General features: G+C 56.3%; 12 protein-coding genes and 2 non-coding genes across 16 annotated transcripts; all 14 read right to left on the reverse strand.

Moving 5' to 3' along the window:
* Window positions 1-300: 300 nt before the first annotated feature.
* ABB37_04769 (putative mitochondrial dihydrolipoamide dehydrogenase, putative (GCVL-1)) lies at window positions 301-1,875 on the reverse strand (the record flags this gene model as incomplete). The annotated part of the gene is made up of 1 exon (XM_015802562.1): window positions 301-1,875. Exon 1 carries the CDS (start codon window positions 1,822-1,824, stop codon window positions 301-303), a length of 1,524 nt encoding a protein of 507 aa, XP_015659006.1. The 5' UTR covers window positions 1,825-1,875.
* Window positions 1,876-2,466: 591 nt separating this feature from the next.
* ABB37_04899 lies at window positions 2,467-2,548 on the reverse strand. The gene has a single exon. It is a non-coding gene; the product is annotated as a tRNA-Leu (tRNA).
* Window positions 2,549-2,607: 59 nt separating this feature from the next.
* Window positions 2,608-2,688, reverse strand: ABB37_04898. Its single transcript has one exon. It is a non-coding gene; the product is annotated as a tRNA-Ser (tRNA).
* An 873-nt stretch (window positions 2,689-3,561) lies between these two features.
* ABB37_04770 (hypothetical protein) lies at window positions 3,562-4,630 on the reverse strand (the record flags this gene model as incomplete). The annotated part of the gene is made up of 1 exon (XM_015802563.1): window positions 3,562-4,630. Exon 1 carries the CDS (start codon window positions 4,441-4,443, stop codon window positions 3,562-3,564), a length of 882 nt encoding a protein of 293 aa, XP_015659007.1. The 5' UTR covers window positions 4,444-4,630.
* A 358-nt stretch (window positions 4,631-4,988) lies between these two features.
* On the reverse strand, window positions 4,989-5,882 carry ABB37_04771 (hypothetical protein; the record flags this gene model as incomplete). Its single annotated transcript, XM_015802564.1, has 1 exon — window positions 4,989-5,882. The coding sequence occupies exon 1, from the start codon at window positions 5,829-5,831 to the stop codon at window positions 4,989-4,991; it is 843 nt and encodes a 280-aa protein (XP_015659008.1). The 5' UTR covers window positions 5,832-5,882.
* A 336-nt stretch (window positions 5,883-6,218) lies between these two features.
* Window positions 6,219-8,206, reverse strand: ABB37_04772 (putative mitochondrial hypothetical protein; the record flags this gene model as incomplete). The annotated part of the gene is made up of 1 exon (XM_015802565.1): window positions 6,219-8,206. Exon 1 carries the CDS (start codon window positions 7,992-7,994, stop codon window positions 6,219-6,221), a length of 1,776 nt encoding a protein of 591 aa, XP_015659009.1. The 5' UTR covers window positions 7,995-8,206.
* A 1,476-nt stretch (window positions 8,207-9,682) lies between these two features.
* On the reverse strand, window positions 9,683-10,270 carry ABB37_04773 (hypothetical protein; the record flags this gene model as incomplete). Of its 3 annotated transcripts, none has more annotated exons than XM_015802568.1 (1): window positions 9,683-10,270. In XM_015802568.1, exon 1 carries the CDS (start codon window positions 9,989-9,991, stop codon window positions 9,683-9,685), a length of 309 nt encoding a protein of 102 aa, XP_015659012.1. In that variant the 5' UTR covers window positions 9,992-10,270. The 3 variants fall into 3 exon arrangements, with proteins under 3 accessions (XP_015659012.1, XP_015659011.1, XP_015659010.1); XM_015802567.1 differs by having other exon boundaries at window positions 9,683-10,250; XM_015802566.1 differs by having other exon boundaries at window positions 9,683-10,247.
* A 649-nt stretch (window positions 10,271-10,919) lies between these two features.
* On the reverse strand, window positions 10,920-14,279 carry ABB37_04774 (hypothetical protein; the record flags this gene model as incomplete). Its single annotated transcript, XM_015802569.1, has 1 exon — window positions 10,920-14,279. The coding sequence occupies exon 1, from the start codon at window positions 14,079-14,081 to the stop codon at window positions 10,920-10,922; it is 3,162 nt and encodes a 1,053-aa protein (XP_015659013.1). The 5' UTR covers window positions 14,082-14,279.
* An 838-nt stretch (window positions 14,280-15,117) lies between these two features.
* On the reverse strand, window positions 15,118-16,411 carry ABB37_04775 (hypothetical protein; the record flags this gene model as incomplete). The annotated part of the gene is made up of 1 exon (XM_015802570.1): window positions 15,118-16,411. The coding sequence occupies exon 1, from the start codon at window positions 16,252-16,254 to the stop codon at window positions 15,118-15,120; it is 1,137 nt and encodes a 378-aa protein (XP_015659014.1). The 5' UTR covers window positions 16,255-16,411.
* A 519-nt stretch (window positions 16,412-16,930) lies between these two features.
* Window positions 16,931-18,484, reverse strand: ABB37_04776 (hypothetical protein; the record flags this gene model as incomplete). Its single annotated transcript, XM_015802571.1, has 1 exon — window positions 16,931-18,484. Exon 1 carries the CDS (start codon window positions 18,305-18,307, stop codon window positions 16,931-16,933), a length of 1,377 nt encoding a protein of 458 aa, XP_015659015.1. The 5' UTR covers window positions 18,308-18,484.
* Window positions 18,485-18,964: 480 nt separating this feature from the next.
* Window positions 18,965-20,718, reverse strand: ABB37_04777 (hypothetical protein; the record flags this gene model as incomplete). Its single annotated transcript, XM_015802572.1, has 1 exon — window positions 18,965-20,718. The coding sequence occupies exon 1, from the start codon at window positions 20,516-20,518 to the stop codon at window positions 18,965-18,967; it is 1,554 nt and encodes a 517-aa protein (XP_015659016.1). The 5' UTR covers window positions 20,519-20,718.
* Window positions 20,719-21,255: 537 nt separating this feature from the next.
* On the reverse strand, window positions 21,256-22,166 carry ABB37_04778 (hypothetical protein; the record flags this gene model as incomplete). Its single annotated transcript, XM_015802573.1, has 1 exon — window positions 21,256-22,166. The coding sequence occupies exon 1, from the start codon at window positions 22,084-22,086 to the stop codon at window positions 21,256-21,258; it is 831 nt and encodes a 276-aa protein (XP_015659017.1). The 5' UTR covers window positions 22,087-22,166.
* A 428-nt stretch (window positions 22,167-22,594) lies between these two features.
* ABB37_04779 (hypothetical protein) lies at window positions 22,595-24,524 on the reverse strand (the record flags this gene model as incomplete). The annotated part of the gene is made up of 1 exon (XM_015802574.1): window positions 22,595-24,524. Exon 1 carries the CDS (start codon window positions 24,473-24,475, stop codon window positions 22,595-22,597), a length of 1,881 nt encoding a protein of 626 aa, XP_015659018.1. The 5' UTR covers window positions 24,476-24,524.
* Window positions 24,525-24,967: 443 nt separating this feature from the next.
* ABB37_04780 (hypothetical protein) lies at window positions 24,968-25,555 on the reverse strand (the record flags this gene model as incomplete). Its single annotated transcript, XM_015802575.1, has 1 exon — window positions 24,968-25,555. The coding sequence occupies one exon, from the start codon at window positions 25,553-25,555 to the stop codon at window positions 24,968-24,970; it is 588 nt and encodes a 195-aa protein (XP_015659019.1).
* Window positions 25,556-27,268: the final 1,713 nt, after the last annotated feature.

A 27,268-nucleotide genomic window follows, 5' to 3' on the forward strand; every position in this document is an offset into this window, starting at 1 on the left:
GTATTGTCAAAGCAACAAATGGCAAGCGTTGCACTCTGCGGACAAATCGTTGAATAACAATTGCGTTCAGGAATTCCCAGAACAAAAGGTTCACAAGACACAACTACAGAGCAGATGCAGTAACATCGATAAAACACAGCGAGGAGAGAAAAAAAAAAGAAAAATAGTTGTAACGCATAAATTCATGCAAGCCATTGATGCTAGCTGAGGAGTCCACAAACGACCAAAAGTAACTAACTAAGCATCAACAACAGAAGAGAACTACGATAACTTCTCCTCTTTACTAAATTCTCAATGCGCTCAATTTGCGTACGCACGACCGTGCTCAAAGTTCGGAGGATTCCATTCCTGAATAACGAGATTGGGAAAGACTCCAGGTTTCAAAATGGATGATCCAAGAAGCATGTGCAGGCATTCCTGGAAACCTTGTGTAATTGCAGGATAGGCGGTGTGCAAGTTCCGCAAGTTGTACGCAGACTCTCGGTTGTGAATGGCTAGAGAAGCGAGTTCGATAATACTGCTCGCGTGCGGGCCAACAGCTCTCACGCCGAGCACTTGCATCTTCCTGTCGTTTGTCACCACGAGCTTGATAAAGCCGCGAGTGTTGCCCATCGCCAAAGCTCGGCCAACGTACTCATAGCTGTACCGCGCCATTTTGTAGCCGATCTTCGCCTTTTTGCATTGCTGCTCGTTGAGGCCTACCGCAGCTACCTCTTGATCCAAAAACATGATCGTAGACAGATTGTCGAGTTTCAGCTTCAGCTGATCTTCAGGAAGCGGTGTGTACATGTGCTCAATGCATGCACGGCCTTCGAGTTCAGCCACATTCACAAGAGCTACTCTTGTGCAAGCGTCGCCGCAGGCGTAGATGTGCCTGAAAGGCGTAATTCGGAGGAAATCGTCGCGCTCGACGCGATTGTGATCCACTTTCACGCCAAGTCCCTCTAGATTCAACTTGCTCATTTTTGGTACGCGTCCAATCGAGACGAGGGCGCTGTCTGTAACGTGGTCGTGCAGGGAATTGTCCCGCAGGTCTCTCAGAGTGTAGCAGAATTTTCCGTCCTTAACGCTGTTGGCTTCCAGTGCTGAGTGGTGATGGAAACACACTCCTTTTTGTTCGAGAAGTGTCTGAACGAACAAGGAAATATCTTCGTCCTCCATCGGCAGAATACGGCTGCTCTTTTCGATAATGTTGACTTGCGTTTCGCCAAAGTTGGCAAAAATGGATGCGAACTCGCAGCCGATGACACCGGCGCCAATGATGACAATGCTCTTGGGCAGCGGCTGGTACATGATGTCGTCAGACGTGAAGACGACCTTCCCATCTGCGATTGCGGTCGGATGCGGTCGTGGCTTCGCCCCAGTTGCGATGACAAAGTAATCTGCCTCAACTAGTTCTTTTGACCCGTCCTTTTTGGCAACGGCGACCAAGTTAGGAGTCTTGAAAGAGCCAGAACCGTTAATGAGCTCAATCTCAGAGTTCTTCATCAACTCCAGCACCTGTGCCTCACGTGTCTCCGCTGCATGGTCGATAGCTTTTATGAGGTTCTCGTGCTTAATGGGAGGAAGCTCATGAATAATTTTCATAAAGCGCTGAGAGGTGTTTCCGCTCGTATAGCGTGCAAATTTGGCCATTTCCCAGAGTGTCTTTGATTGCAAAGAACCGTTCCAGAAATCTGCCCCGCCGATTCGGGCTTCTTCAATGATACAAGCCTTTTTGCCAACCTCATACGCGCGGATGGCGGCGGCAATTCCGGCGGGGCCACCGCCGAGTACACACACGTCAAACTTCTTGGACCGCGACAAGAACGTGCGCCTCATCATTTTCACGTTCTTGTTTTTGTAAGGTGTCGATTCCCGATATGTTTGTGTTCCTTGTGACGTTGCCGTGGCCCACCGAAACAGGAAACGAGAAAATGCAAGAAGGTAACAAGGGGACGATAATGGGGAAGCGAAGAAAATTATGTTTTGCGGTTGTTGCCTGCCGTTTCAGCACAGCAAACATATTTTTTAGAAAGTAGCTCTACTATTCAAACTGTTTCATTTCTCCTGTTTTCTTTCAGCTTTCTCAGTACCACCGAATGCGGTTAAATCGTGGAAATGTGTCTTTTCCCATAGCCTGATAACAATGAACCGGGAAAAAAAAACTCGTCATGGAATATGCGGATTATACTGTTGATGTATTCTCACAGGTGAGTACTGTGCTGAAACGAACAATTGCAGGCCATTTATCGTTTTTGTCGTTCCTTTTCTTTTTAACAATCTGTAAAGAAACCGTTCGCCGTTTTTCTGTGTATGCCTTCTTGTGGTTTGCCTGAGTGTAGTTCTGCTCGCCTTGTGAATCTTGGTGTTCCCCGAGCCGCGATTGCCTTTGAGAGAAAAGCCTACGTGTGTGTGTGATGTGCTGGGGGGGGGGGGGCCGGGGGCAGTTTTTCCGCCAGGGGCGGCGCGGGGAAAACGAAAAAGTGACAAGAGCGGGGTTCGAACCCGCGCCTACGAATAGAAGAGAACTTGAGTCTCCCGCCTTAGACCACTCGGCCATCTTGCCTTGTTAGCTTCCTGACAAATTCCATGAGTCGGGAGAAAGAAGCGGAATTGCGGAAAAGTCGTCACCAGCAGGATTCGAACCTGCGCGCGAGATCGCAGTTGATTTCGAGTCAACCCCCGTAACCACTTGGGTATGGTGACTGCGATGGGTCCGTGACGAAAGACAGGGGTGAAACCGATGAGAGAGGTACGGACTATATATGGGTATTGCCCTGTTACGTAAAGGAAATGACGTGTTGGGGTGGCATTCTGAATAGGGTGCCATCTCTTTTTTGAGGGGGTTGGGCCCGCCATGGAGGACGGTTACTTCAATACAGAATTGTTCATTTTGTTTCTCTTCGCTGCGGTGCTCGCCAGGGCCTCTTTGCGGGGTGGGGGGGGGCCTGAGGGCTCGTCCCGGCCGCCGGGCCCATGACAGGGCGGGGCAACCCAACGCGTTTCGACGCGGCGCGCAGCCACCACAACCGTCGCCGCCGCCGGGCCCCGCCCCCTCACCACCACATTTTCGCCTGCGTTTTCCTTCCGTTGTTGCAAAATAGTGTGGCCGTTGAGAAGAGCAGAAGTAAAGCGAAAAGAAGGGCAGTGAACGGCAACGTTCTGCTTTTCAAAGCTGGACTGGCGAATGGAGGGCGGAGCTGCGCTGCGCGCGTGCCACATTGCTTCTTCGCGCACTGCCATCAACGTGCTCGTTCGCTTGAAACGTGCAACTTGTTTGGTTCAATTTTTTTTTGTTGTTCCACCTTGAGGGAGATCATCTACAATGCAAGGTAATAAGAAAAGAATCTAAGGTGCTCCCACACCGCATCCACAGCGGTGCCAGCCGGCAGCGGCGGGGCGCCGCTGCTCTCTCTCTGCCAACCCCAACAACAAACCCGAGTAAATGTACACGAACGCCCCCGCGAAGCGATGCAGACAAAAGGCGGCTGCTGATTCCCCCAAAATGCAATTATGTTACGCGCACAATCGTTGAAGCAGCAATCACGCATCAACTGGAACCATTGTTTGCTGAAAACTTCAGCGCGTGGTAGGGCTTCTCGTCCAATGCAAACGTGGGGTAATGTCTTTGGAGGCCAGTATTTGGTGCTGAGCGGCCACTTTCTGCAGGTGCCGCAGTTCCTTCTCCACCAGCTCCGTTAACGCATCCGCCTCTTTCGTCTTTTCTTGTAGAATGAGAAGCACCTTCTTGTACTCCGCCTCGGCACGGCAGTTCGCGCTCTGCACCGCCGTCACCAGCTCCTGCTGCCCACCGCGTATGTCCGCGACGTCCGCGCGCAGGGAGTTCACACGGTCTTTAAAGCGCACAAAATTGCGCTTGGCCCACTGATTTGTGGCCTCCATGCTTGTCTGCGCCACGCGCTGCACATGCTCCTCTAACTGAGCGAGACGCTCCTCGAAATGCTGGGTAGTGGCCGCGTCGGAACTACCCAAGCGCGTCTCCAGCTCCGCCAACTGCTGTCGTACGGCGGCCCACCGCTCTTCCTGCTGGGCGGCGCTGGCCGCTACGCGCGCCTCGATGCGCTGCGCTACGTGCTGGCTTGCCTGTGCGTTCACGGTGGCCTGCACCTCCTCCAACTGCCGCTGCAGCTGGCTCGTCAGCTGCTCCTGTCGCTTGAGGCGCGCCCGCAGCTCTTCGTTTTGCTGGCGCAGCTCCGCCTCCTTCTCCTCTTGGATGTTCTGCGACAGCTTCACCAGGCGTGTTAAGTTCAGCACCTTCTCGTCCGTGGCGCGCACGGCGTGTGTGAGGGCCTCGACGCGGTCGCGGTAGTCCTGCGCGGCGAGGGTGCCGCTCACGAGGCGGTCCAACTCCTGCCCTAGCGCACTCGTGATTGGCACGGCGCCGCCTTGATCGGTAGCGGCGACCCGGCTGTGCGGGCCGGAGTGCTGGCTCGCGTACATGCCAGCGTGGTCCCTAACGCGGAGTGGCGACTAATGGGAAACGAAAAAAGGGAGGTTAGGCGATGCCAGAGCTACCGGGTAGCGTGACGATATTTCGATTTCGAAGCAGCTGTTCGTGTGGGGAAATAAAAAAGAAGAGCGAAGTACGCCACTCGGCGTCGCTGCCTGTCTGGAGGTCCACTGAAGCTGAAGAGAGGGACGGGAGGAGGAGGAGGGGAGGCGCATGGCGGAAATTCCGATGGGTTTCCTTAGAATTGAAAGGCGAAGCTCGAAATACAGACATCCGTTTCGCAGCATCAACAGCAGACTTGGTAACATAACATATAGTGTGTTACTCCGGTGACCGCAGCGCAAGCAAACCCTTCATTTCATGCACGCTTCTTTTTTGTTTTATGCAGGTGCTGGAGAAGCTTCCAGTTGTAGGGAGAGCACCGTGTTTGTATTTTACCTGCTGAGGATGCGCTACACATGTAGAGCACCAGAAAACGTCCTTTACATCTTAAAGGTAAGAAAACCCTTCCCACCCCCAAAATAATAAGCAGTAGCTAAGACACAATCTTCACGTCGCCGTCGCTTTGATCAGCCTTTAAGCGCACCGTGAGCAGTCTCTTCTGCGCATCCCACACCGCATCCGCCGCCGTGCGCTGCACCCGCCGCGGCAACGCAGCAGCCAGGTAGTACACCCCCGCTACCGACACCCGCAACTCGTATGGGTCCACCTCCGTCGCAATCGCCGACACCGCCGTCACCTTCGGCAGCTCCACCCGCACCGTCACTCCGTCGCTCGCCGCACTGGACGCGTCGCGGGTAAAGTCCACGCCAAGGTACACGTCCTCCGCGGAGAGGTTATGCTGGTACAGCACCGTGTACACAGGCTCCTCGTAGCTGCCGGCGTCAGCCGTGGAGGGACGCCACAGCGCTCCCCCGCCCTCCTCTTGTCCGCGGGATCCCTGCAGCTGCTTCGCGTGGTGTGCCGCTACCGCACGCGCTGCCGCGGCCAGTGGAGCCGGGCCGTCTCGCTGCTGCCGTGCGCAACGTTCTTGTAGCTCAGATTGAGTCCATATCTCATCGCCGTGCGGCTCGGCGGGCTTCGCTAGCTGCCGCCTGCGCTCCGCCGCTTTACCGTGCGACGGCGCCGGCAGCCTCAGCTGGTGGTCCACGGCAGTTGGCGGGAGCGCGATGCCGGCTGGGTTTGGCTTGCCCGCTGCGGTGGTCGCGGTGGTGGCTACCAGCGTGCTGTGCGACGTTGCGCCGGATGTGCCAGCCTGTGGTGCAACGTTGTGCTCCTGGAGGCTAAAGCCCGTTGACTGGCCAGCTGGTCGCTCGAAGGCTCGGTTTTTGTCCAGCATCGAGGCGAGGCTCTCAAGATCCTCAGAATTGAACGCCATTTTCCCCTTTTCTTCCTTCCCTTCAGTGATGTAGTAGCAGTGACAGAGTTCTGTCGTGTGAAGGGAGAGAGAGAAGTAAGAGGATGGAGGGAGAGCGAACAAAAAAAAAACAACGCGGAGAGGACAAAAGCAGTGCTTTTCCGCGTGATGCAGCCGAAACAAAGGGGGCACTACAAACCCAAAGACGTTCGCAACCACGCACTCACGGTAACGGCATTTTCTTTGCTTCTCTTTGCTTTTCTTGCTTTCTCTGTTTTGACGGAATACCGTGAGCGCAGTTGAGAAGAGATCAACGAGAACAACAAAAGGATGTGGTGGGAATTGCAACGCTGGATCGTTATAAAAATACACGCCGCCGTTGCCCAAGCCACCCCGAAAAAAGATGTTCTACAGCCTGCTCTGTCCTAAGAGCGAACCGCTGGCCACACTCTCCTTGCGCCACTGATCGATCAACTCGCTCATCTTCGCCGTGGCCACAAGCCGCATCAGGTACTGCTTCGCCTGCAGCGCGCTCAGCACGTAGGAGCAGAGGTAGCCGTCCTTGATGTAAATAACATTCAACGCCTTGTGATCCAGAAGCGACAGCGGCCACAGCTTGCGCTGCGTGGCATCCATGCTCCACCACAGTCGCACCACTAGCTGACTCGTTCGGTCAACGCAGCGGAGAGGAATACAGTCCCGCCGGCGCGGCTCGGTGCTGTAGAGGCGACGCATCATACCACGGTAGGCCTCCCGCACGTGCGGCTCCTGATTCTCCGGGTCCTCCAGCGCACGGAACGTGTTGTAGAACTCCATAAACTGTAGCAGGTGCTCCGGCCAGCGGAGGACGACCTCCTCGTCGCCCGGCTCATCTGCACGTTCAAAGTGGATGCGCATGCTGTGGATCGAGTGCACCTGCTGCGTGTGCTCCAGCATCTCCCGAATCATCGGCTCTATCTTACTCACGTACTGCTGCAGCTCTGGAATGCCCATGCCGATGTTGCTGAAGACGTAGTCGCGCAGATACTGCTGCGGGCGAAAGGAAGGAATGCGCCATCGGGACGTGTACTTCGCATTGCCTGTTGTCGGCACCACGCTCATCTTCGTTGTTCCTTTTGTATTGCCGCTGCTGCCGACGCTCTTGTTGCCGCTATCGCAGGCAGGCGCGCCTCCTTCCCCTCCGCCTCCGTCTTTGCTACGTGTGGTAACGGCCGCAGACGAGTTGTTCGGCGGGGAAGGTGGTGTGACGGGCGTCTTGGCGGCGTCGACCGCACCACCCGGGGTAGATTTTGCCGCTGCGAGGGTCGTCGAGGATTCGTTCTGTTTGCTTGGACTGATCGGCCGCTGTGGTGGTGGCGGTGTGGAGCCCGGACGTGCCCTGGGGCCGGCGCGGCTCGGCACCATGCCCCCGTGAAGCACCTCCTTGTCCACGTCCTCGTCTACCGGTGGGGGCGGCAGCGACGGGGCGAGGAACAGCACCCCGCTGGGCAGACGCACCTGCTGCGTCGGGATCACAATGCCGTACCCGCAGTGCGGCTTCAAGGAGTTGATTGGGTTCGGCGCACGGAGGTAATTCACGGCGCACGCATCCATCCCCGCAGGCGCGTCGAGTATTTTTTCTATGAATGCCCGCGCGCCCGGCGACTCAAATGTGACGGCTAACGTCCCCTCCTCGACCGCCCGACAGGTCGCGATGACGGCACCGAGGCTGTGTCCCGTGTAGGTCACGAACCACTCTTCACCCCGCCCGCCATCCATGCTTGCCAGCGTGTGCCGCACCGCCTTCGAGAACTGCTCGGCGAGGAAGAACTGAATGGTCGGCTGCTCGAAGTAGATCCAGACCCCGGCGCGCAGGCTCAAGACCTCCGAGGTGCCACGCTGGGCGATGATGCAGTGGTGAGAGCGGCGGTGGATGTACGCAACGGCGAAGTAGCCCTCGCAATCCAAGTGCAACGCGGGGCACTGCAAAAGCACCTCCCACCCGTCCGGCAGGGCAACCTGGATGCCAGTTTCCGGGTCTCCAGCGCCGTACACGTGCGCAGCCAAGGTGGCGTAGGTGCCATGGGAGGTGAGGCGGAGGGACGCGGCGTCGTGCGGCTCTAATTTCGGACGACTGGCGACGACGTCGAGCGACAGCGACTGCTCCGCTGCGCCGTGTGTGCGCCTGGAGGCAAAGATACCCATGTGCGCAGCGGCAATAGCACTAAAGATAGCAAGAGAAAGAGAGAAAAAACGGTTGTAGTGTGCTATGTGTGCTTACCACCAACAACAATAGAAAGAAAAGAAAAAAGTGTTGAAGAATTGCTGCCTATATGAGTGAGCCGGTGAGCGTGTGGAACTGTGTGCGGGTGTGTCACAAAGAGCAGCTGCGGAGAACACAACACGGTCTGCCATGCTGAACACAGGAAAAAAGATTTTGTAAAGGGCAAGGCGGGAGCAAGAAGAAATAAACAAGAAAGTATAGAGAAAACGGCGAGTGGTAAACGAGGGTGAAGAAAAAAATCAAAAAACCCCTTACCCTCCGTGCAGTCGAGAAAAGCGGAATGCCCCTGTGACGAGCCGGTAGACCGAGTCCTCTTCATCGACGTTATTTTCGTGCTCGGTACCCGAAATGCTTGCACTCGTGACTTCTCCAAAAAGCGGGCAGACCCACCGAGCTACATATATCGTTTCAATTTATTCATTTATAATCTTAATTACACCATTTTGACAGTTGCGGAACCATCGAGAAACATCAGCGATACAGGAAAAACAGAAGCGCAGGTGGTCAAAGGGGGTGGGCGTGCGGGGCGTAAAACACTGCAACAGCAAACGAAAGCAAAAGCATTAAAAAAAGGGAGGGGAGACACACAGCGCACAGAAACCCTGAGAAAACATCACAGCAACAACAAAATAGAAAGCGAAAGTAGACAAGGCAGAACAGCGCAACTCGAACGACGAGAAGCGTGCTCCGTTGCCTTGCCCCCCCCCCCTCCAAAAAAAAAAGCCCAGTGCAAAGAAAAAGTAAGTAATGATGCCTGGGATTGCATTTGAAATGGAGGAGGCCATGCTTTATCGACCGGTGCTCCGCTCAATAGGCCTACAAGAACGCTTCATGACACCCTCGCCCTTTGCTCATAATTTAAAAACCCCTCTTTTTCGTTAGAATTCCGCTGTTTCCATCGAAGAGCCACTTCGCGCACGCCACACCTTTCGACACGGGGGGAATAAGAAAAAAAAAACGACGTGACAGTATCGAGAACAAGAAAAAAACGCGCATCTAAAGGTAGGCTTGATGTTGGCTTTAGAGGGAGATTAATACTTAAACCTTAGCTACAACTCCGAGGATATATACTTTTTCTTTCCACCGTTGCTGCTACGTGGGACTCAAGAAAAGTTGGGTAAGGGATAATAATAATAATAATAAATCCATGTTTAAAACAAGGAATGCAAGCGAGAGCATCCACCCTTGTCTTCCTCCTCTTCTCTCCCCCCACTAGTGTTACCCACAGCTGTGAGTTTTCTACGAGCGTTTCGTTCTTCTTCCTCTGTGTTTGGCTTTCGTGAATTCGGGCTATTGGCGTCCCCACACCCGTTCGCGCAGGCGATATCCGCACACGTACACGTTGCCTTCGCGGAGAATATATATACCTCGATAAAAAGGCAAGAAGCTGCGACAGCGTAAAGATAGCACAAGTGCAGGACGAGCAGTAAAATATTAATAAAAGAAGGAGAGATAATTGCGTGCGCCATGTATTCGCCTCCCATTGATTCGCTGAGCACACAGAGATGCACGCACACGACTACACGCACTCAAACGACAACTGCGAAGGAAAGAGAAGAAAGAGTTCGCCACCATAGAATTAGGTTTCACAAGCACCGTTTACAAATGCCTACTTCTTCTTCAGGCTGCCATGGACGGCAACACCCTTTGTCGTTCCACCGAACTTCTCTTGCAGGTCATCGAAGTCCGACTCGTTGAAGGTCACCGCCGGGTGACGAGAGTCGTAGTGCGCGTGCATTGACTTCATGTCCGGCGCCTGCGCCATGCACACCTTGCAGATGAACCGGGAGTGTCCGGCAGCGCCGCCCTTGCGGTCCTGCAGCCCAGCCGCGCCACCGCCCATGTTCGTCGTGGCCAGGTGGTTCTTGCGCGCCGTCTCGGACGCCGTGTGCTTCGTTGGTTTCGCCTTGCCGCCCATTGTTGGCTCTTTGCTACCTTCCTCCCTTTTCAAACCGGAAAAGGGTGTTGTCACGAAGGAGAGAGTAAGAGGAGTCACCACGACTTATCTGAAGCAGCCAAGGTGATCGCGGAGAGTGGAAAGGGTGTTTTCTCGTGCGTTGGTCAGAGGCGAGGAATTGATTGGGAAGAGAGAAGACACAGGCACCGCAAAAAATTTCTTTTTTAACATTTAAATAAAGCTACCTTGCTAGCGACCTGCAAAGAAATATGTGTGCTTCTTTCGTCCGGGTGGATATGCTCAAGTGTGGTCGTGACGGGAAAAAAAAAGAGTAAAAGAGGAGCGAGAAACAACGGTAGGTGTGTGTGTGTGAAACCAGATAACGTTCATCAGAGTGAAAAGAAGGAACGCACGGAATAACCGTAGTAAAGCACGGCGATACTCTTTAAATGGGACGAATGATGAAGCCGTGCTCACACCTCTTCCCTGATGAAAAGAGCAACAGCGAATAAATACACAGCGTTGGCGCGCCACGGCACCCCCGCTCGATTTGGCAGCGATGCGGAAAAGCGGAGAAAAATGAGAAAAAATAAAATTGCTGTTAAATACTACCAGTGAGTAATTAATAATAATAATAATAAAAGAGTTGGCAGAGAGTGATTATTTTTTTCTTCTTGACTTTTGTTCTAACGTGGCGATGACCGAAACACGGAAAGGCACAGACAAGGTTGACGCTACGCCACTCCGCAAAGGCACTTCTAGCAGCCTCCCTCGCTGCCCCGCTTCTTCCGTCCACGCCCTCCTACGCACTTGCCATCCGCAAAGCGCTGGAGTGCGACGCCAACGCTGCTCTAGGGTACGATGCCGCGCCAGCAGCAACAAAAGAGTCACCGCGTACAGCGAAGGACTTGATGGCGACGCGTGGGAGTGGGCATCTGCGCCTCCACATTCAGATAGATTGTCCGGAGGCTACGTACGCGGCCCACAGTTCGCGGTCCATCTGCTGAAGCGCTGCGCATCTTTCCTGTGGGCAACCCAAATCCGACATTGCAGCTGGCCCCATGCCGTTCCTCGACGTCCCTCTTCTTACGGAGGACAGCAGCATCTCCGGCGCTGAGGTGTCCGCAGTGGGGAGGAGGTGCCGCCTCCTCACAAATCGCGCGAAGGCTGGTGTGGTTGCAGGGGCAGCGGCGCGTGCCCTTGCGGCCATCTTCTCCATCCCTGCCCGGTCCAGCAGCGTGGCATCGCCGGCCAACGCGGTGAACCACCAGGAGGGCGGATACTGCTGATACAGCGACGCCCAACGACGCTCGAGACTGCGGTACAGGTCTGCGGCAATGGGCAGCGGACGCGAGATCGCTGCCTTCTTTTTGTTTTCGTCCTTGAAACCCAAAGCGTGGTGCTCCGCCTGCAGCCCCATCAGCTGCTCCACCTCGCGGGCGATGTACACCACGTCCTCCAGTGGCGTGCTGCCGTGTTGGAGGCTCGCCCAGGCCAGCGCGAGCAGGGCCCACCTGGCGCGGTCGCTAACCGCCACGTACTCGTTGAAGGTGATGAGAAAGGTGCGGTAGAAGGGCATGAAATCGGTGTGCTCGCCCTCTTGGAGAAGGAGCAGAATTTGGTACATCACCCGCGTGGAGAAGACGGTGGTGCGGGAGGGCGCGATGGACCGCGCGGCAGCGGCAGCCTCCTCGTCGTTGCAGCTCCTGTCTTCCTGCGTCGTCACGCCGTCCTCGCATGCGGCTGCCGACGACGCCGCATCACGCCTCGCAGCGTCGTTGCTGCTTGGCTCCACCGCGGCGAAGAGTCGCAGCACCACGGTTGGCGCCTCCATTTGCTTTACCGAACCACGCTTTTGACGCGTGACCCCCTTCTTTTCCCTCTCCTCCTCAGACGTCGTCGTCACCACGTACTGGGCCATACACTGCTCCCACTCCCTGCGCCAACACACAGACCGGCGGGCGTGCAGGAGGCGCACAAAGAGCAGCTCCTCCGCTGTCGGGCGCAAGAGCCCGTTGCTCAGCAGAGACCGCAGAACCATGTCGAAGGTCGGCAGGCCACACCGCGCGTAGGCGCAGAGGCAGGTGAAGATGTCGAGGTGCGTCGGCGAGCGACCCGGGGTGTCATCGAGGCAAAGCTGCAAACACCACAGGGCCACATCGGCGTCGAGCCCCTCTCCTGCAAGACGGGCGGCGACGCGCAGGACGGGCAGCGACGGCAGCGCACTGTCGAGGAGGGGCGAGGATGGCTGACGTGTGCGCAGCCGACGCAGCCAGCAGCACGCCCGGTGGCGCTGATTCGATTGCTGGAGGTAGCGAAGGTACCACATCAGCAGCATGTCCAGCTGGGCGGTTGCGGCGGAACTCGAAGAGGACACCGAAGCGGCCTTGGCAGTTTCATGACATCCGGGTCCAAAGGTGCGGCCCCCTTCCGAGGTCCAGTCGTCGAGGCACGCATCCGCGTACAGCGTGGCCCACTCTGCAATGTCGTGCTGACGCGCAGCGACAGCAGTGCGCAGCAGCACCACCAACGCAGGGCATGTGAGACGCACCGTTGGTGAAGGCGCGGCGGAAGGGGAGAGAGGCAGGTGGTTTGCCTTTCCGTGCTTTCGTGTGCTGCCCGACGCGGCGGGATACGGAGAAGTCGTGTTCGTCTGCTCCGCTTCACCGAACCAGCAACGGAAGCAGCTCGCGTACACGGCAGCGTGGGCAGCTGACCAGTCGCCGCCCGCCTGCGCGTAGTGGTAGCGCGCACTGCGCAGCGTGGCACGAAAGAAGGCCTCCCCACCGTCGTGGAGGCGCAGAAGACGCAGCACTCGCATCGTAAAGGTGTACCAGAGCTCCTCTACGCGCCGCGCGTCCATCGCTGACGTTTCGGGAGAGTCGATATTCGTGTTGGCTGCTCCGTCGACAGAGGAACGTGCCCATGCGCCATCGCAACTCCGCCCCTTCTTTGCTTCGTGATCCACCACCGTATTGGGTTCCACGCCGCTGGATGCACTCCGCTGGGGTGGTTGCATGATGGCGGACAACGGAGGGCCGTACCAGTTGTGCTGGAGAGCGACCCGTACACACAGCGCAAATATCTGCAGAGCAGCGAGCCAGCCAGAATGCATCTCAGGCGTCTCCGAGGCACCAGGGGAAGAGGTCCCCTCGTCCTCGTTCACGAATACCTGCACCACGTACGCGAGGCAGCGCTCCAGCGTACCCAAGTCAGCCGCCTCGCCCGCTGCGTCAAGCACAAAGTCGGGGATGGAAAGAGTTGTGCCATCGACGGCAGCACCGCTTTCGTGGGACTGCCTCTGCGGATCAAAGCTGCGCCCGTCATCATCACCAGCGCTATGGCGGCTCATTTTCGAAGTCGGGAGCACCGTATCAACGTACAAGGCGGCGCAGCGACGGTGCAATCCTACCACATACCCGATGCGGCACACATCCGTGATGAGGCGTTGGCGCTGCTTCTCCGTCAGCGCACCGAGCACGGGAGCCTCCTGTGCCACACGGTCCAGCATAGTCCGTATATCACCCACCACCGCTTCCGTCGCGTGCAGTGCGCGCGCGGAGTGGCGATGCTGACCATCCGGTGCACTTGCCAAAACTCCTCCCTCGACCACCATGTTGCTTTGGAGGTTCGGCGACCCCGCCTGACCAGCCGCATCTGACGCGGGCAGAGGCGGCAGAGTGGAGGAGATACCCATGCCCACGCAGAGGTAGTCGTGGCGACGCACAAAGGCGTCAATCTTCTCCAGCGTAAGACGCGACAGCTCGGCTGCAGGCGCAGACACCGACGGTGACGCGGAGGTGGAAGTCGAGGGAAACTCAGTCGAAAGAGAGTCGCCTACGGCGGGGTTCGCGGCTGCCCCGCTGAATGTGTCGTTTTCGAAGAGCTTGGACCCATCAGCTTCTGCTCCACTACTTGCATCGGACTGCGGTAAAGTTGATGATGCTGAAGGCTGCGTACCGAGAGACCGGGAGTTTGTGAACAGCAGCGTTGATGCCGCAGCGGCAGATGCAGAGTACTGGACGCTGACAGCGACGATGTGACGGTAGGGGTGGCACAGCCGACGGAAAGGATGTATGGACGCTGCGGAGAAACCCTTCATGTGACGCATTCTCCTGTAGGGGCACCGACGATGAAACAGGAAATAAATAAATAAAAAGAAAGCGATACAGGTTTTTTTTAAAGCACGTATATTTGTATCCTTTACTTGTGTGTGGGTGGACAGGGCAGGTTTTGTTGAGCTACAATTTCATAGGAACAGCAGCTGCCACCATACGCGATAAAAGAGACGAGCGCATCAGCAAGTTGCTGGATGTGTGACAATAATGATGACAAAAATAATAATGAAAAGAGTGAGGAGAAGCGATGTCAACGGAGGTGGGCTGTAGCAGAGGCGATGACGCCAGAAATAACACTTGGCATGCAAAGTTCATGAGTGAAAACTCAAGAAGGAAAAAATGCTCTGGTTGCCGCAAGTTCGACGAGGTGCTGAGCTTTCAGCCATTGCAAAAACCTGGCAGCAGAGCAAAAAAGAAATATTCTGTGTGCGTGTTTGATTACACGACGCGATTCATCTCCGCTTATTCCCGCTGTTTAAACGACCAAGTGCTTGAGAGATTCCGTGTATGTAATTCGGACAGTTGGATGTATAAAAGTTGGTGCGAGACGTTGATGAAGGTAACGCGTGTGCATGGAGTAAAAAAAAAAGAAAGCTAAAAAAAAAAAGAAATAGTGGAGTCAACAACAAGCAGGAAAGAACAGGAAAAAAGCAAGGCAGCTAGCTGGGTTTTGTGTGTTTGCGTTTCGCAGCAAAACACGCACACACGCACACACACACAAAGGCGCAATCGCGCGTACTAAATCGGAGAATATCCTTTTCCCTTCTGCGATCGATGACGGTGCAAAGAAAATGCATCAACACCGGAGATACTCAGTTAAAAAAAATTAAAACGAAGAACAAGAAGAATAATCAGCGAGCCCTTGACACACTTCTGATCAGAAGAGAACCGCTAAAGAACGACAACAACAAAAGCAGGAAAACAGCAAGAGTTTTGATAATGCATGAAACACGCAGCTCTCAGCACTTACACACACACACACAGGAAAAAGAAAGGGGTTGGCTCTACTGGCAATGAAGTCGGTTCTCCTCAATCAAGTGCCTCGTCTTCCCAGTCGAGATCGCTGTCATCGTACGTGACATCCTTCGCATACGTTTTCGCCGTAATCGGCGGCGAGTTGCGCGCACCACGCACGCCATTCGGGGTAAAGGGGCGTCCCTGAAAGCTGACAACTTGTGTGCCGCCTGCACCACCACTGCCCAGGGGGCGTAACGCCCGCTGACGCCGCGCCTTCCGCGTTTTCTTTTCACCCTGCGCGGCGCTGCTCTTCGCCGTAGTCGCGGCGTCTCGCGTGGCTTCTTTTCCCTTGCTCCTTTCGTCCGACACGGGTGGCAGAGGTGCCACCAGCGGTGCCTCCAGCCAGTGGTTTTCTAGTCGCAGTGGCGCACGGTGGCGCCGCTTCGCCTCTGACTCCTCTTCGCGAAGCTGGCGCCAATACTCAAGGTCCTTGTAGCCCTTTTCCCGGGCCTCCGTGGCACGCCGTACGCGATTGTTCCGCTCGTGCATGTACACGATGACGAAGAGGCCTGACCACAAGCAGGTGTGACGCGCAATCGTGCGCAGGAGGCCCAGGCGCTGCTCTCGTGCCGCTTGCTTGAGCTCCTCTTCCGTAAACCCAGTGCTGAAGGGATTGCAGAAGTCGGATTCGTAGGGGCGGTAGAAGAAGTACGTGGAGAAGTTGGGGTGCCGGCCTCGCTGTGCCTGACGTGCGCTGGCAAACTCTTCGCCCAGACCCGCGCCGTAGGAGGGCCGGTGCGGCCGCGCACGGTAATGCGTGTTGGACGGGTGCTCCGGGCTCCCCCGCTCATTCGTGTTCATGTTCACCTCCTCTTCGTACGCCTTCCGCCAGTACTGGTGATGTGTGCGTCGGTCGTTCGCCCACTGCGCGTGGGGGTGCGAGTAGAAGCCACACCCGCGACCGTCGTCCGCAGCAGAGGCCGGAGACGCACCGCCCTTGGTGTTGCCCTCCTCGCGGAGCAGCTCCTCGTACGCACCTTGGAGCTGTCGGAAGCACTCCACGTCACCGCCGGCGTCGGGGTGTGCCGTGAGCGCCCTTTCTCGGAACGCCTTTTTGATGTCGCTGGGCGTGTACGTCTGCCCTGCGTCTAAGCCGAGGACCGCACGTGCCGCCGCTGCCGTACGCCGCGGAATGCAGTAAGCAAACATCCTTTGGTATTCATACACCAGCGTGCGCCGTATGCGGTAAGTTGTGGCAACTGATCTCTTTCCCTTTCTTTCCGTAAATCCTGCTGCTCTAGGGCAGGAGCCGCACCGGGTGTAGTAGTACCAACACCCGCCAGACGAGGTGCGTCTTCGTCCCACCTTGCACGACAGCCAACAACAACAACATCGAAATGTGGCGAGGGAAAGAGAAGAAAGACAGAGGTCCGTGTATGGGAAGCCGAGGTGGATTTGTACAGCAACAAAAAAAAAAAACAGAAAAGAAAATCCATCAATGAAAACACTTCTCCTTTTAAATGCCGAAGAAGTGAATACAGAGGCTAATGCACAAGGAGAAGTGGCATGGGAGACGCTGACAAAGCAGCTACTATATGTGTAGCGACTGCCGGTGCAACGATGAAGTGCGGTGGCGCGCTGCGTGAATCACGAAGCAAACGGCTTAGAAAGAGTATCTTCAAAAAGCCCCGAAGTTTGTGGCAACAGACAGCGGAAACGTAGTTCAGCATTCAAGGAAAACCAAAAGAGGTGCGTGTGTTTTCTCATGCAGGTCACAGACGGTCACACAAAGACCTCTCAAAACAAAAACATGGCAGCTCGGGAGCAGCCGATTCCTGAGCCTTCCAGGCAACGCCAGTAGCAACAACAAACGGTGCGACCTGGCTTACGGAGCACCTTCCGTCGGCTCCGTTGGCGCCTCCTCCAATTTGCGAATCTTGACCGCACCACGCTCGCCACCTTTGTAAGCCTCCTCGAGCACCTCCACGGTGCGGGTGAAGAAGCCCTCCCGCTTCAAGTCGGCCGTGTGCTCAGCGAAGTCCGCCGCAGAGGGGTACGTGAGCCGCACCAGCTTTTCATCCTGTTTGAGGTAGTTGCGGGCGTAGAAGTGGCAGCGGTAGTGCGCGTTTTTGCTCTTGTCATCGCGGAAGAGCGCGCCGCAGTGGGGACAGCGGTGTCGCGCCGCCGGGGTGCGGCGGGGCGGAAAGACGTAGTTCAAGAAGCTCTTCAACGTTCGCTCGACCGTCTCGGGGGTGCGCACGCCCCGTTCAAACTTGCTCAGCGCTGCGCTTTTGCCGGCTGTGTCCGCCTTTGTGGTGGTGCTCGCTGGTCCGGCGGCGACGACGGCGGCGCTGACGCGGGCGGTGCTCTCGATGATGTGCTGCACGCTCTGCTGCCACACGTTCGCGGTGCTGCTGTTATTACCCGCTCCGCTTCGCTGGGCTGCGGCGCCGGTGATGGAGTTCGTGCCGTCCACACCGCCGTTGTCTGCTGCGCCGTCGGCAAATTCGCTGCCCTCTTGCTCCGCCTTCTCCTCCACCTCACGGGTGCGCTGAAGGCGGTCCTGCACGTACTCCTGCAGCCGGCGGTGCACGTCGCTGTTGAAGGCTTTCAGCACCAGCCACGAGTCGAGCAGCGCGTGAAAGAGGTGGCGGTACTCCTCCACCGCGTTTTCAATCCAGTACGAGGTGGCAGGAAGAAAGATGGGCACGCAGTCGGCGACGAGGTGGGGCAGCTCCACATCGACAGCCGCGTGCAGCTTGCTCGCCGCCTCCGCACAGACGTTCTTGACCAACGCGTCCAGCACGCAAAAGGCGATGTAGACATCCTGCACGGCGGCGTGGGCACGATAGGTCCGCTCCCGATCTAACGCCGACCCCCGAGGAGCAACCATAACCGTCCGCGACGAGGCCGCACCGCCAGCAGCAGCAGTACCAGCGGCAGAAGAAGATGGCCCCCCGGGCGACGTCGATGACGACGCGACGGTGCGCCGCAGCTCCTCACTTAGCTCGGCCAATCGCTTCCCCGTGTCCTTGATGCAGTTCTGCACGGTAAGCCACGCATCGAGCACCCAGTTCGGGCAGTCGTTCACGGCCCAGACAACGCCGTCAAGCAGAAACTGCGTGCGGGGAATCATAGGGGGTACGCTGATGAAGGGCTGCTGGCGTGACGCAACGCTGTACGACGGGGTGCGTAGCCGGCTGGAGAGGAAGGACTGTAGGGTGATGCACCACTCCTCCTTGCGCTGCGTATCCATGTCCATCTTTTCTCAAGAGAGGAGGCGGGCGCACACTAGAGAAAAAAATAATAAAATAGAGAAGAACAGCAACGCGCAAAAGCAAGACCGTGCGGCTAGCACAGGAAATCTACAAGCCTACAAGACGGAAACAGCGCTGGACTCGTCTGGAAAAGGAAAGAAAGGAGGCAAATCGTCCGGACCTGGAAGAAGAAGACGGTGATAAAAGAGGAGAGTTCGAGGAAGAGAGGAGTAGTGACGGCAGCGATAGCGACCACGCATGGCTGTCATGGAAGGGTAGAATGTGACGTTGGAACAGCTGCGGAGTGCTCATTTTCACTTTACACTCCGCAATCCCATGATGGCAGGGGAGAGAGAAGAAGGTGCTGGTCGAAAAACTGTGGAGCTACGCATCTTTGAAAAAACTTTTCGTTGCTGCTGCGTTTCTCGCTTGATTTGCGGAGGTGGTGTGCGGAGGGGAATCCAGCTGAAGAGGAGGGGGGGGGGGAAGGGATCTATCCGTGGAAGACCTAAGGGAAGATGTTATATCGGAAGCGGGCGACACGCAATCACACCAAAGCAAATACCAAGTGCATCACACGAGACGTCGGGGCGAGAAGACCAGCCACAACAAAAAACCCACGACACACGCGTCGCGTCCTCGTCTCCGCTTTCGTTTCCCCTTCACTCCCACGATTTGTCTTGGGCAGAGCTGGCACGTCCTTGATGGGCTGCCAGAACCCATTCCACAAACTGCGCCTTACGTGTTGCTCCCGCGGCCTGCACGACCTGGGCTTCCGAAATGGGACACCCCATGAGCACGGTCGCCTCCACTGCCGTCATCGAGCCCACTTCCTCCTTGATCAGCTTCCGCAGTTCCGCGGCTGTGTAGTGGTTTTCAAGCTCAAATGCTGTGATGGCCGGGTCAGTGATTAACTTGCGCTTCGCACGCAAAATTTCTTTAGGAATGCGCTGCGGATACTCCTTGAGGTAGCGATCGATGTTGTCGGCCGTGAGCACCTCCTCGCCGTCCTGGGGCTGCCACGCACCGAGGCTGTTCGTCTCACCGTCGTCTTTCGGTGACGCTTGCGGACGGCGACCCCCCTCTGCGTGCGGAACCTTGCGTGGGCGGTCGCCTCCACCGGCGTCGCTGTCGTTGCTGTTCACGTCTTCCTCCTCCTCCTCCTCCTCGCCAACTTCGATTGTTTCGTGGTTTTTCTCGTAGGACAGCAGCAGCCAGTCTTGCAGTCCTTCGCCCGGCGTGCTCGTCGCTGTGGTGCTCTGCGTGCCAGCGGTGGAGGAGGAAGGGCTGGTGCTGACGGTAGACACGGGAAAGACCACATCCACCACAAAGTCCACTAGCGAGTCGGGAAGAAGGGTGTTCGCCCTTTCGGAGGAAAAGACAAATGGCGCCTTCTCCGCAGCGGATGATTGCTTCTGCGGCTGCTGCTGTTGCTCGAAGGCGAAGGAGAGCACGGTGGGCTGCACGCCACAGGCCAGTATCACGCGCCTCACCTCGTCTACCGGACAACTGCGCATCCACTCGTCCAAGCCGTCAATCAGCATTTGCTCCACAAAAGGCGTGTCGGAGAAGGTCGCGATGGGGAGCGTGACGGGATCGGCGTCGGAGTCGTTGGGGGGCGGCGAGGCAGCAGCAGGCGCTACACCGAGAACTTCACGCAGGCGCACAAGCAGGTGAATCGGGAGTTCGCTCTCTACCTGCTCCGCGTAGTGTAAGAGAGACACCGGGTGACAGACCAGGTAGCTCCACTTAGTGTCGCGCGGCAGCGACACCGGCTTGCTTGTCAGCGCTGCAACGTCCTTTCCAGAGGGTGGATCGCCTTCGCGTTCCTGTGTTTGTGCGACACCATTGGCGTCTGCCGTCGCATCACGTGCGGTAGAAAGGGGAGCTGCTGGGCGAGCGGGGGAAGGAGGGAGCACTGCATCCGCCGTTGCCGCTTCTTTCCTCACGCCGGTGCCAATGGCGTTCAGGAGTGCCCGCTGCTCCTCCGCACTCGCGAAGAGGCGAGCGACGTTGGCACGCAGCGCCTGCAGCGATGCGGCGAGGATGGCGGCAACGGCGGTGCCATCTGCGAAGACCACTTCCGGGTGAAGGAAATGGCCGTCTGCGCTGACCTCCTTCGCTAGGACGAAAGGTTGAGTTCCGGTGTTGTCGAGAAAGGCCAGCAGACGGAACAGCACATTTGCCCTGTATTGATTCGCTGCTACGGAGCTCATGAATACAAGAACAAAAAAAGGAATGAAAAAGAGTTGTTGTTTCAGGAATGCGTAGTGGGATAACTATCGGATGGAAATGAATTACAAGCGTGAAAGACGAACACTAAACAGGCGCGAGAGTATGATGGGCATTACAACATCCATAAACGCTGCTTTGCTTCCCTAACGCAGTCCGGTGGAGGCACTCGTTGAGAAAGAGCTGGGAGGGGGGGGGGGGTAGGGGCAGTGCAAGGAAGGAAAAGAAAAATATTAAAGAGCAGATATTGGGTGCCTGGACAGGGTGTTGAGGGAACCCGGAATAGCGAAACAGAGAAGTCGTGCAGACAACACGCCAGCTGCAAAGAGAAGCAAGAGGCGAAAAAATATATCAACGGTACGCTTTGCAAGTGACTCGAAGCTCTCTATCAAACACAACCGTCGAGTCACAACCCCGGGGGTCCAGGACTCCCGTCTCCTTGTTCTCCCTCAGAGTCATAAGCGAGGTAGTAATACCACTTTCGATCTTCTTCAGACTCGCGATGACGGCTTCCTTTGTTAGTCTTCCCTGCTCTGTTAGGGAGGAGGGGGAGACACCTTCTATATAGTAAGATTTGAAGGAAAGCTGCATTCCATACTAGAAAAAAAGCCGCAGCAGCAGCAGTGAACGTTCAACACGCTCGCAGATACCCCACACAGCACACACACATACACACACACGTAACCACCACAAGGGAGTCTGCGCCTGGTCAAGGGCGTTGTTACGCGTCACCGCCATCGCGCGTGCGCTTCGTGACTACGATGACCAGATCGAACATCTCACCAACAGCGGAGAGGGGCAGCATCACGACACGACGTCGATGGTGCTGCGCGTGTGCATTGACAGATGCGTTGGAGGGAAGCGCTGCATTAGTTGCCTCGACGTCGTCTTTGTGAGTTTGGCCGCGACGGACAGAGCGAGAGGCAGACGCGCCGTAGCGACAGAACAGCGGGGTTGGCGGGAGAAGCTCGCCGGTGCGGGAACAGCGCAGCAGCACTCGGTTCATAAAAGTTAAGGAAATTAAATCGACAAAGCACATACGCACGGCATCTGCCGTTTCGCCCACCGCGGCGTCTCCACTGACGTCGTTGCTTTCACGCCGATTCTCGTGCCGTGTGTGATATCGGCCGTGCTTGGAGGAGGCGGAACCGTGAGCATTGTCGCTCACGACGCACAGGCTAGGGTGCTCCTTGAACGCGTTGGATCGACGGTAGGCTACTCGCGCCTGATAGAGCGGCACCCTATACGTAGTACCTTCCGAGGTGGCAGTCATAGTCGTAGTGCGACCGCTGTTGTCGGCGCCGACGCGGATGTGCACATCGCCAACTATACAAGCACCGAGTGGGGTGCGTTGCTGTGAGAGCAGATTCTTTGCCCCGTGCGCCGTGACGGCGCGGGACGTTGACACAGTAGCCGTCTCACACGTCAACGGCGGTGACGTTTCCACGGTGAAGCTGGGCTGGAGGTCAGCGGGCACATCGAGTTGAAGTTCTCTGCTGTGGAGGCGCAGCTCTCTGCTGTCGAAGCACAGTTCTCGACACGGCGGCCGCATCGTGGCTGTCGCGGTGATGATGTGTGTGCGTGTGTATGTAGCTGGACAATGAAAGATGGGGCACCGGAATTGTGGCTGCCTACCAAAGAGAGCGAAGAAGAGAGGGAGATGAAGAAGGGTGAGGTGCGGCGGGAGTTTGTCTATTAACAAAAAAAGCTGTTGCGAGAGGAAACATCATTTGTTAGTTATATTATCTTCTTTCTTCTTTGTACTTACTGCAGCACGTCAGAGGCCCCGTCGCTGCAATGCGCGGAGTGGCCAGGGAAGCACAGGAGGGAGACGATTTTTTCCTGTCACCGAGATGGGAGTGTTTGGGATGGACATGCAGTGGCGATAAAAGTAGGGCCTCAGGAGAAGGAAAAAACAAAAACGCGATGCTTCGCTATGAAGAAGAAGAAGACAGCAAAACAGGGAAAAAAGAAACCCCGTCGATACACTCGCTTCGCACCGCAAAGGAAGGGCCACGTTGCTCTGCACTCACGCTTCCTCCAAACATGATGAGCCGACCTCACCGCTGCTCGCGGTTCTCGTAGGTCCAAAAAGAAAGGCAGTCAATCAAGAGCCCCACAAAGAGACCCGCCTGCGGGGAGCGAACGAACTCTGCACGAGTGATGCGCAGCGGCTCTGCCTTCTCGACGAGGTCGAACACCTCCTGCACCACCGTTTCACGAGAAGGCACATCCAGTCCCGCCGCCACGAGCTTCGCGTGCGTCTCGCGGAAGAACTGATTCACAATCATCGGCGTCACCACGCCCGTCCCGTCCAGGTCCAGAATATTCCAGAAAAAATGGGGGCGACTGCACTGCGGCAGCAGTTCCACCGCAATCACGAAGTCGACGAACTTACGGTAGTCCATCTCCGATCGGGTCATGAGCGTGTTCGTTTCAAAGTACCGATCGATGAAGAGGGCGCAGAGCGGACTTGTATCGAGCGGCAGGCCGTCGTCGATCACCGTCGGCAGGCCTTTCTTGTAGGCGCGCAAGTTATCCACATTCAGCGTGCCCTTGTTGCGGGTATCCAGCATGACGAACTTGTTGTACAGCTGCTGGGTGACCGCCGCGCCAAACCAGTTCTGCGGGTCGTCCTCGGACATGAGTTGCAGACTCACCCACTCATTCATCACGCTGCTCTGCAGGAGGGAGTGAATGCGCAGCACGCCGCGATTGCCGGGGTCTAAGTCCCAGAACAAACGACGGCTCACCGTGCAGCAGTAGAACGGCAGGAGGTCGTTGCTCATGGAGGTGAGCGCGGCAATACGCGGGGCGAGGTCCTTCACGTAGTTCTCCACCTCATCTTCAGAGAGGCGGCCGTCGTTGTTGCTGTCCCACATAATGAGCTCCGCCTCGCACTTCACGAGCGACACTTGCTTCGCGAAGGTTTGATACATCACCGCGATATCCACCGCCTTCTCGGCGTTGCGGGGGCAGGAGAGAAAGAGTTGCATATCGGGTCGCGGCGGAGGCACGGAGCACAGGTACAGGACGTTCCCCAACGCTGGCTGATCTTCGGCCAGGTGGAGCACCCGCTCAAGCTGCACGCTGCTGCGCTGCGAGAGGGTCGTGACGGACTGCAGACTCTCACTGTGCCGTTGCTGTTCGTGCTGTTGTCGTTGTTCGCGAAAGCGTTGGATGTGCTGCACGACGGCGCCCCAGCTTTGGCTGCGTGTGCCGCTGCGACTGTCGCCGAGGCTGCCGCCTATCGTGGGCACAGACGGACTCTGCAGGTCGGGCGCGTTGCGCTCCGGTGACGCGGACACCCGCAGAGACGACGCGACGGAGTCGCTAAGACTGGACGTGGCACCGGGTCCACCCAGAGGCAGCGGCAGCGGCAGCATTGGCGCTTTTTTACCTTCAACAGCGTCGTCTTCCGCTTCGCCCTTCTCCTCCTCCTCCTCCTCCTCCGAAAAGGAGAAGGAGGGCATCTCCCAGACCGCGGCTGGCGGAGGGGGCAGCTGCGCTCCGTACTGCACGGAGGCCCACTCATTAAATTCCCTCATCAGCTGGTCGTACTCCTCCAAGGTCACGCTGCGGCGATCGCCTGCGTTGAGCAGCGTCCACAGCTTCGCATGCATCTCGTCCAGCTTTTCGATTTCCTTAAAGCGTAGGTCTAACTCGAACGCTTTGCAGGTGCTACGGAGGAGTCGCGTTGCCTCGTCACCGGCCGGGTCACGCGCGCGTAGGTACAGCGCCGGAAAGAACGCAGACGACGAGTGCGTGCGCTTCTCTTCCACGGCGCGGTTGATGCGGGCCGTCTCCTTTGCGAAGCACTGCGTGTCGTACGCCTCCACATCGGAGGGGGACGTCAGCGAGCGCTCTTCCTGTGCGCGCGTGGCCACCTCGCGGAGACGCCGCGTGGCCGCTTCGATCAAGGCGGGGGGAGGGTCACTCATTGATAAGAGCAGTTTCCTCCCCTCAATTCGGTCGCCGTGAAAGCTGTTCTGCACAACCGCTGAGTTATGAAGGAGGAAAAAAAAAGACAAGAGAAAGAGAGCAAGGAGGAGGAGGAGGCGGAGAACTCTTCTGCGCTGTTCACGCAATCGACGTACACCTAACACACCAAGAAAAAGGGAGAAGGAAAGAAAGAAAGAGGAAAGCAGGCAGAAAACATTTAGCAGGTGTTACTAGTGTGTGTACTCATACAGTAGTGGGACACGACCTGGCTGCAACGAGCCACGTAAGTCACCCGCATCTTTTTCTCAGGCGGTCCATTTGAGAAACCTTGCAGCTTTTCTTGGTTTATTATCTCTTCGAGTGCGTTTCCTCTTTTCCCTTTTTTTAGGTGAGAATGACGGAATAGAACCGCACGAGAGCCAAGAGCTCCGCTACCGTACACAACGCCTTGACACGCCTATTTCAGTCATGCGAACACGCACGCCAAAGCCTCAGAGCGATTCCCACTTCACGTGCTTTACCTGCAATTTCGTGCGCTCCTTGATGACCCGGTGGGTGAAGGCCGCGGCGCTGTGGTTGCTGCGATCGACGATGAACACCGCCAGACAGAAGAGCATAGGAGCAAACGTCCACAGGTACTCGCGACGGACCACGTGCGCCATGCTCGCCTGCATCGCGCGCAGCTTCTGAAAGCGCGTTTGCACAAACACACGGGCGGCAGCGGTAAAGCGATCCGTGTCCTTCAAGTAGTGATCGTACGCATCGAGGTACTCCTCATATGTTGCGTAGGAGGTGGGCGAGGGCATCTGCGGTGGGTTCTTCAGGTCTAACTGCGTGAAGGCGGGAAACCTTTCGCTGTCACTGCTGCTATCGCCATCCTCACCTTTGTGGTGTGCCTTGCTTGTTGAGATGCTCGACGAAGAATCTGGCTTGTGTCCACGCTGGTCTGACAGGGTGGAGGAGTTCACAGTGTAGGTTGGCACACTGTACGCGCGGGCGAGCACCGGATAGCTACCGGCAAGGGCAGCTGTCACAGCAGCGCAACGTCTTGCGCATTGACTACCGAGGCACGACTGCATTGGAATGAGACGACGCCTGAGCTGCTAACTTCGTCAAATGCTGGCTTTGAGCTTGTGCGTGGGGGAGGGAGGGGGGGGGGGGTAGGTGCTCCAACGTGTGCGTCGCCGCCGAAATACAAGAGCTGAAAAGCGGCCTCGCTGCGCTTCATATAAACAGATTTTTAAATTTACAGACGGAAGTTGAGAATTTCATGAGTTTTTTTTCTTTGGGAAGTCGTGGAAAACGAGAGAAGGAAGTTTCCTTCAAAAAACACCAACGAACGGAGGTAGGACTTGAGAACATTACGCGCTACCTTCGCGGACAGACGCGAATTAGCTGCAACACAGCGCAGCTGACTGCGAGACACAGAGAGAGGGCGTGCTCGTATACTATCGATTTTGTGTAGAAGTACAAACCTTTATTATTCTTTTATCTGCGTGTTACAGTTGTTTTCGCCTCCCTGTCCACTACAACGTCAGCAAAAGCAGATGAAAAGGACAGTTGTGCGTTGGGGTAAGCAGGAAACGCCAGTGCATTGGGTGTACGAAGCAGCCCTGCTCAGAACTTCCACGGGTGCGTTGCACCTTCAAGAAAAAAAAAGCTGTTGACAAGTGCATGAACTGCGCCGCCAAAGCCGTTCGTTCCACCGACAAGTCAGAGAGTCCACTGAAGGAAAGCACTATCAACTCAGGCTCAAATCAGAAAAATAGATGCGATTGTACTTTTAGGTTGTATCATCCTTCTTGTCACGCCGTCACGTGCCAGCCCCCCCTCCCCCTCTTCGCCTATTTGATCTTCTCGAAAATATCTCCGCTGACGTTGCAGGAGGAAACAGACTTTACACGTTCGTCGAAACTAATGCACACACTACCAGACCAGAGCAAGCCTTCAATCCACCAGCCTCTACGGCGAACCGGCAGCGAGAAGAAACAAACAACAACAACAAGCAGAGAACGCGCAACGGTGTACCCCCCGAGTCCACGACCGGCATGCAGCTGTCCCTTCTCTCCTCCCACCCTCTTCCTTTCAACTTTGATTCTCCAGTTCGCCCGCTTTCAGCTCACTTCGTGAGAAAGCATTTGTACCTGCATTCTCCAAGAGGAGTCGCGAGCCGGCCGTTCGTTCCACCGACAAGTCAGAGAGTCCACTGAAGGAAAGCACTATCAACTCAGGCTCAAATCAGAAAAATAGATGCGATTGTACTTTTAGGTTGTATCATCCTTCTTGTCGAGTCGTCTTATTGGCTGCGGATGTGGCACGTACATCGCCTGTGCAGTTCTCTTTCCCAAATTGCATTCATATGTAAAGCATACACACCTTTTGGGTTTCATATGGCAGGACGAGAACAAGTAGGAAACCAAGCAAAGAAAGAGAAGGGCAGCGAAGAGAGAGAGAGGAGGAGGATTCGCAGGTGGAGAAGCGCAGCAGATGCCGTCGGCAACACGCGAAGGAGAGCGGCGAAAAACGAAGGGTAGAATCTCGTTGACGATAAAGAAGAAAAAAAAGAAATGAAACGAAGAAGACAATGCGAGCGAATGCGAGACGCCTGCGATGCATGCTTCCTTTCGTGCGCGCGACAAGCGCGAGCATGTGGCGTACTTGCGTATCTCTGCGTTCAGTTTTCATGTTCTTGGTCTTCTTGAGCTGGACGATTTCACGTGAAGAAAGAGTCGGCGCGCGCTGCGGGTACATCGCAGTGGGTATAGAAGGACGAAGAGCGAGTTCGGCAAGCC

The sequence above is a fragment of the Leptomonas pyrrhocoris genome (genome assembly GCF_001293395.1).
Source record: "Leptomonas pyrrhocoris isolate H10 chromosome Unknown, whole genome shotgun sequence".
NCBI classification, from domain to species: domain Eukaryota; phylum Euglenozoa; class Kinetoplastea; order Trypanosomatida; family Trypanosomatidae; genus Leptomonas; species Leptomonas pyrrhocoris.